General features: G+C 32.9%; 1 protein-coding gene across 1 annotated transcript in view; it reads left to right on the forward strand.

The window, feature by feature from the left end:
- Positions 1-505: 505 nt before the first annotated feature.
- The window catches only part of LOC108968479, a 197,517-nt gene continuing 189,758 nt past the window's right edge, over positions 506-8,264 (forward strand). Inside the window, 1 exon segment of the mRNA XM_018932538.1 lies at positions 506-743. Within this exon segment, the coding sequence (XP_018788083.1) occupies positions 604-743 (140 nt within the window). The 5' untranslated portion in view covers positions 506-603.

Here is an 8,264-nt window from a genome sequence, read left to right on the forward strand (position 1 = left end):
GGGCAAAGCTAGTTATAGCTAAGTAGGAAGCAATAAATTCAAATGCGTATGCACAAGCGTTTGCAAGCCTTTTTGGTTGACGCGAATGTAACTTTTATTTAATTTACGACATAATGCAAATCCCAGTCTGTGATGACATCGTTATATTTAATTGTATAAAATATTTATAGACATACATACTATGTTTTGTTAATTTTCMATCATAATTCATGATCAATAAAATCTAACTATTTCCTGCATGAAAATTGTCAAAATTTTAACAGTAAATACATCTTTCTTACAGATGGTAATCAACAATAATGTGTATGATGAAATCATTTGTTATGAACAGCACCAACTAATTGTTTTTTCAAACAATCACACCGGTGCTATCACCAGAGTTAAATCTCGGCTTATACTGCAAGGAGAAGAAAAATACAATCAAGCAGATTTCTTAAATGAGCGTAAGCTAAATCGTTTTCTTAATTAATTATTGCCTTAATTTTTGCTATGTTGCTAGATGATAACATTGTGGAACGACGTTCAACACTGCTGTTTGACCACACTCCTTCTACAAAGCCAACCCGTACTGAAATCAAATTAGCACGGGATCTGCTAAAGGAAATGTGTGTTAGTGGATTTCCATATATTAAAAGAGAATTTTTAAGTGTCTTCACGAATTTTTTGCATACAATTAAGCAACTTGACTATGAAGCTTTGACACAGCTTCTTGGACGTTCAACAAGTATTTGTGAGAAAGGAAAGTAAGTAATTGAAAATCTTAGGAACATTAGGGTGTATTTTATTTTGAAAATTAATGGTTCTTCTCCAAACTCCTCTTAGGGATTTAGTTTATCAACAAAACGTATTCCAAATAATCTCTTTATTTATAAATTAAACTGTACCTAAATAATTTCTCTTTGTTTTTTATAAATCGCAATTGCAAAAGTATAAAAAAGGCAACAGAGAGCTAATATGGGAGAACACAAATTTTCATAGCAATACACGCTTAAGCTTATACTGAATTTTGCTCCTACATCAGGCATGGATAAGATGATACGAAACTATTTGATCCGAGAGAGAGCTGTCAAAACTCGCATTTTTTATAACATTTGCCAATGATGCCACTGCTAAAAATATTAGTTTGGGCATTTTATAAATAAATTTTGGGCATTTTGCAATTTCCACACTACCACTGAGGTACGCAAATAGCGCGTTACCGATATTCTTTTTGGGTGCTCGGTTCCCCAGTAGGCCTATATCACCCATATACAACATAAAATAAATACATAGTTAACAAAAAAAATTAAACAACAGAAACCAAAACAATTCATAAAAAATATCACAATATGTTTGCTATATAGTACCAATATGTACGTAGAAAATAAATACATTTCTTATACCTAATGTAACAATTTAAAATAATAAATGAACACAAAAACAAAACAATTCATATAAAAATATCACAAATTTAAGATATATGTGTTCAATACATATATATACTTAATTGGCAATGCCAAAGTTTTCCAGAACCCAGTTTTAAATAACAAAATGTAACTAAACAGACGAAGCAAGAAGCCGAAGAAAAATTAGGATGTAAAATTATCTCGAACATATTATATTTATGTGCCTATTTTGAAGCTATTTTTTTTTAATAAAAATCCTACATATGCGAAACACATAATATTTTAGTTTTAAAGTGAGGTGTACTTAAGTTTCTATTGAAAAATTTAAGGGCGACAAATATACGAATCCTAATATATAATGCTAGATTAGCGTTACTGTCGCTTTAACTACAACATTTATAAGGGCTGACATGCTTCATCTTATCGAATAATAACTGCCCTACGCCTATCCTGTGACAAGTGCAATCAAATTCTCTAAGAAAAATTATTTCAATTTCTTTTAAGTAATTTAAAAGTMTCCGAGGCGGCTTAATTAAATTGCACCTGTCAATTTGACTTTCTTGTGTAAAGAGGTATTCAACTGAAAACTCATCCTGCATTAAACGGTCACTACACACACTTTCTATTATTTCATTCGAAATGTTAGGAAAAAAGTTTGGTTTGCAGTTTCCGTTGGTTACCAAGTTGGCGTAACGCAACCCCCATGAGTTTTTAAACAAATTGCAGAACATGTAAAGTGTTATCCTTACACATCTACCACCGCCCCTTCTTATTTGTCCAAAATAATTTTCTAGGTTGTCCTGACATAATCGTCTCGTCTGTACATGTTGAAAACCTGAGCGTGACAAGAATCKYCACAATCGTTTTAAACTAYTTATATTAAGGATCCAACCCTTAAGGTARTTGAAARATGAAGTGATGTCAGCCCCGGKGTCATCGTTAACMYTAATCGTCTTTAAAAGCTTAAGAGCCTCGTCTAAAAATTGCAACTGTTCAGGTGTTGCCGAAAAAACTTTTTTGTTGGGCAAAATAGCTTCAAAATTACTACTATTAAATATATCAAATAATTTATTAATGAATAAAATTATTCCGCCGTATTACAATAACTATTCGAGGGACAAGTCAAATAACCGGAACTATAAATTGATAACATTCCGGAAGCGACTGTGTCACTGAACACTTGACTAGCAAGTTTGACACTCATTTTTTTAAAATTATTTGGCGCAATGTGAGCATCAGACAGTTTCGGTGCACAGCGAATGTGATTTTGCGAGTCTTTATTATAAAAGTGCACTATATCGGACCAACTAATCGGACGGGATTTAAAACTTACTTTATTTTTACAATTTTCGAGACAATTCCGGTGAGGACAATCATTAAAAAAGAACACCTGTTTGCCATTTACATTGAAGTATGGGCGCTCTTTCCCCCCTTAACACCCTAGCTAAATTGAGAAAGTTAGAACCCTGATCACAAACAAAATGGCATGGATAAAGACCAATGTTTTGTAGCTGGGTGATGGCCTAAAAAATATATTTTTTGGCGATAGGGGGTGAGACCAAGGTGTTCCACCAATACCTTGGACCATCAGAGTCATCGCACTATTACCTATTCTACAAGTGCGATTTTCATCGCCGTAATCCTCAACTCCTACAATTTTATCAAATTTAGGTAAATATTGCATATGACTCTTAAGTGCCATTTCGTCACACAAAATAGGCACGAATTTTTGTTCCTGACTAAATCCCCGACTTCTCAACTCTAAACATCTAATACTACTGCTATTACATCCTGGATCGCGGGGCCATTCCGAAACAAACTCGTCCAGAGTTCTCTCATCCGGAAACCTAAGGATTGGCTTAAGGTGTCTGTAAGCTAAAGGTGATAAGAAGTATACACCTAAAGCCAGTGTTTTAAAATAGTCGTATCTACGACCATTGGGATTTTGGTTGAAATTTTTTATACTATTGCGCACTATGGCGCTTATCTGTGGAGGAAAATTACTATTGAAGTGCCCTATTAAATCAAATCCTTCCTCTTTCTCCTTTAATTCCTTCTTTATTCTTTTATATTTCTTTGCTAAATCTTCTATCTGATATTTTAAGTAATTAATTTCCCTTTCCTTTACTTCTAATTTATTTTTCAAACATAAATTTTCCTCCACCAATTTTTGTTCCCTAAGAGCTCCTGATACTAAACTTAAATTTGTTTGACTTCCTATTTCCCTGGAATTAGCTAGCCCAAAAACCCTACTTATTCCTGAGCATCTTTTGCCACGGATGCTAATAGCATCAAATTATTCCCGTTATCAAGCAATCCTTATTCGGTATCATTATTTTGAAAACAAAAATCTTCCGTTCCCATTTCAATTATTGAATTGGGTTTAAAAATATTTTTATAATTAAAACTAGGTTCCGGTGCGTTTAGCAAATGGGTGTCCAGAACAACATTAAGCCTCAGCTTTTTTTTAAACTTCATGCTAAAAGAAAAGTGTGGATCACAGGCAAACACCCAACCGACTCAGCCAAATTAAATATCTAATAAAAATAAAGAAAACCTACACCTTACAACCAGAGTCTTATTTATATTTATTTTAATTGAAGCAAATACTATGATACTTTTCTTCTTATTAAACTATTTCTTATTTTTAAATAGTACACATAATATATATGTATACTATTCTAAGTATAATTTTCCTACCAAAATACTGTCATTTTTTAAATTATTTCTACACTAAGTACTACAATCGCTATTGTGATACAACAAAAATTTTTTTTAGTTAACATATGTAGGTAGTAGAATTAAATTACAAGTATATTATTACTATTATACTTAGATTATTAAATTACATATTTTTAAGAACTACTATATAAAATCCATAAAATATTATGCACAAAGCTTGAATTTAAAAAATACTATATACAAATACTCGTACTTTTTAACTTTTGGACTAACCTGTCTTTATCCTTTTCCTTACAAGGAAAGTTGAAAATATGCTCTCCGCCCTCGCATCCAACCGCACACTTCCTCACTTTTGGCATTTTCACTAAATTACACAAAAATACTAAATTAATAACTTTGAAAATGCATATATAAATATTAAAATGCAAAATAATTAATACACATAACACATAAAAATTTTCCTTACCAAATATGCACCCACTTCTATGAAATTTCGTTTCACACTGATTTTGTCAGTTAATTATAGCGGTTTATTTCTGGCATGCCGCCTTTTCTGAAATCAGCTGTCAGAAATTCCCTGATCTGCATAGCTGTCAAATAATCAGGGAATGCGTTTGAGAGAAAAAGAGAGCCAATGCTAAAGTCTCGTATCATATATCCATGAATCAGGACCAGTTTTTTTTAGGACGAACCCGTCAGATATATTTAATATCACATCAAACAAGTAAGGAAGGGCTAAGTTCGGGTCTCACCGAACATTTTATACTATCACATCAAATACCGTATTTGTGTAAAGTTTTATTCCGCTATCATTATTTGTTCCTAATGTATATATTATACAGAGAAGGCATAAGATCGAATTCAAAATAGCGTTATATTGGAAGAAGGCGTGGTTGTGAACCGATTTCACCCATATTTCGTACATGTCATCAGGGTGTTAAGAAACTATCACGAATTTCATTGAAATCAGTCGAGTACTTCCTGAGATATGGTTTTTGGTCCATAAGTGGGTGACGCAACGGCCATTTTCAATTTTTAAAGAAAGCCAGGGTGAACCTTCTTTCTGATATTTCTTCCGTAAAATTTAGTGTTTCTGACTTTTTTTGATAGTCGGTTAACGCACTTTTAGTGATTTTCAACATARCCTTTGTATGGGAGGTGGGCGTGGCTATTATCCGATTTCTTCCATTTTTGAACTGTATATGGAAATGCCTGAATGAAACAACTGTGTAGAGTTTGGTTGACATAGCTACCGTAGTTTCCGAGATATGTACAAAAACTTAGTAGGGCGCGGGGCCACACCCACTTTTCCAAAAAAATTACGTCCAAATATGCCCCTCCCTAACGCGATCCTTTGTGCCAAATTTTACTTTAATATCTTATGGCTTAGTTATGACACTTTATAGGTTTTCGGTTTTCTCCATTTTGTAGGCGTGGCAGAGGGCCGATTTTGCCCATCTTCGAACTTAACCTTCTTATGGAGCCAGGAAATACGTGTACTAAGTTTCATCATGATATCTCAATTTTTACTCAGGTTACAGCTTGCACGGACGGACGGACAGMCGGACAGACAGACGGACGGACAGACAGACATCCAGATTTCAACTCTACTCGTTACCCTGATCACTTTGGTATATATAACCCTATATCTGACTCTTTTCGTTTTAGGACTTACAAACAACCGTTATGTGAACAAAACTATAATACTCTCTTTAGCAACTTTGTTGCGAGAGTGTAAAGAGTGTATGGCATTGACATTTTTCCTCAAGACATTGCGGCTACTTTTCTAGATTGTGGGCGAGGGACGCAAATGTATTCATAAGAAACCAAACGCCACATCTAGCAAAAAAATATAGCGGAATAACTGCAGTGTTGATAAAAAGGTCTATTATAATTTGATATATACAGATATAATTTCGAAGCAGTGCACAGAGCAGTGCAATACTTAAACGGAAATGGAGAAGTATATGCGTACAATTTCAAACTGATCTTTCCAATGCACTTGCTAAATACTGGGAATAGGAGAATAGAACTGCAATTAATAACGCGTTAATGATTTATTAACACATGAATACTTTTTGATTCATTTTTCGTGTAAACAACACAAGTTGCTCAACTTCTCATTAACTAATAATTATTATCTGATTAATAGAAATCATATACACTGACGAACAAAAGTTTTGGCACACTGGGTTTTGGTTTCTTGAGTTGTCCATAGCTCCATTAATATAAAAGAAGGTTCAAACTAGTCATTTAGTGGCCTTTATGTTATCTATCACTGTGCTTTATTTCGTTTATGTCACGAATGGGCACATTTTTAGTCCGAAAAGTGCGAACGAGTGCTAGATGAGGGAAATATCAATCTACGGAGAAAAGGGCATAAAAAGTTGCGATAAAAATCAATTACATTTCTCCGAAACTTGATGTTTGTCGGAAAATGGTTACGACCAGGAATAAATGGATGTCCAACTTATTCCAGTGTGAGAGCGCTTCAAAATTAGCGTTTTTTATATAACATTTCCAATAAGGCCAGATTGGACAAAATAATAATAATTGGAAGTTTAAATWAAAACACTCAATATTTAGTACGAATAAAAATTACTATATAGTGGTTAATTAATATATAGAGAAACTATTAAAATCTTTTTTTGGTGTGTTAAAACTACTGACTTTTGACTTTTCAATACCCAATAAAAGTTTTAAGCTTGTTAGCTCTCAATCATTAAATGTTTTTAATTATTTTCCATTGAAAATAATACTATGATGCTTCAAATTACAAAGCGTTTCATCAAATAATTTTAAATTTCAGAAGTATTTTTTAATTTTCATTGCTTTACATTTTTCATAAGTGGTCTTGAACGATGCAACAAATCCCTCCGTTTACATATTTTTTAGTAAGATTTCAATCTGGCCATCGCTCGTTTCCTATTGCTAAACGGCAGAACCTCCTGAACTCGATCAACTGTCAAAGTTCAGGACGTTTTGACGTTTAGCAATTGTGCTCTCACTTCCAATGAGATAGAAGTTGCACATCTCTTTATCTCTGGTTGCGGCAATACTGACAACATTGATAATGGGATAACCTACTTATTCCAGTGTGAGAGCGACTCAAATAAGAGTTTTTTATAACATTTTCCATTATGGCCAGATCGAACGAAATAAGAATTTTTGGGCATTTTAAATTAAAACACCCAACATTTRTTACGATTGCAAATGATCATATATTGGACTTTTAATATATGACGAAACTACTTAACTTCTTTCTTTATGATTTTATGGTATTATATATTAAAACAACTACCATTTGATATTTCAATACTTAATAAGATGAATTAGGCATTTCCGTTCTCAATTACTAAATATTTTTAATCATTTGTAATTGAAAACTAATTTTATTATGCATCAAATTACAAAACGTTTCATGAAATATATCTAAATTTCACATTTTCTTTGAATTTCATTGTTTTAAATTTGATTAGCGATCTTGAACGGCGGCAGGAAATTTCTCCGTTCACATATATTTTTGATATAATATCAATCTGGCCCCTCCAGTCATTCCAATTACAAAACGTCAAAACCAACCCAATCTAGTCAACTGTCAAAGTTCGGTAGGTGAGCGGTTCTCACATTTCCAGTGACAGGAGAGTTGGGGATCTCTTTATTTCTGACTGACATTGTACACAAATTAAAGAACGGAAATTGACTCATATCGGAATTGTACAGTTGTGTGAACAAAAAGAGGAAAAAAAATTTACAGTTTTTACATTAATATTTGGTTCTATTTACCTTTGTATGGTGGGAAATTGTAATCACTGTTGGAAAAAAAAAATTAATCAGTTATACTTGTATCTAAAAACAATTTTATTTAATAAGAAAACACCACATTTTAAAACTTCACAATATCCTATGGTTGTTCCTACTTTGTTCACACTACTGTACATGTGACGGAACAGTTAATTGTGGTGATGCCAGTTGTAAGAATTCATTTTAGCTACAACTGGAACAACTTTTCTCAAGTTGTGGAATTTTATACGTACATATGCAAGGCTGTTTTATATATCTACATAAATATATAAATAGGAAAAGATATATATCTTAATATATAAAAATCCAGTGTCCGTGTGTATGTCTGGAATGAACWCAAAAACGAGTCAACTGATATTCATGAAAGTTGGCATATACATGTAATTTGGTCCA

The sequence above is a fragment of the Bactrocera latifrons genome, unplaced genomic scaffold (genome assembly GCF_001853355.1).
Source record: "Bactrocera latifrons isolate USDA-ARS-PBARC rearing strain unplaced genomic scaffold, ASM185335v1 scaffold_218, whole genome shotgun sequence".
Taxonomy (NCBI): domain Eukaryota; kingdom Metazoa; phylum Arthropoda; class Insecta; order Diptera; family Tephritidae; genus Bactrocera; species Bactrocera latifrons.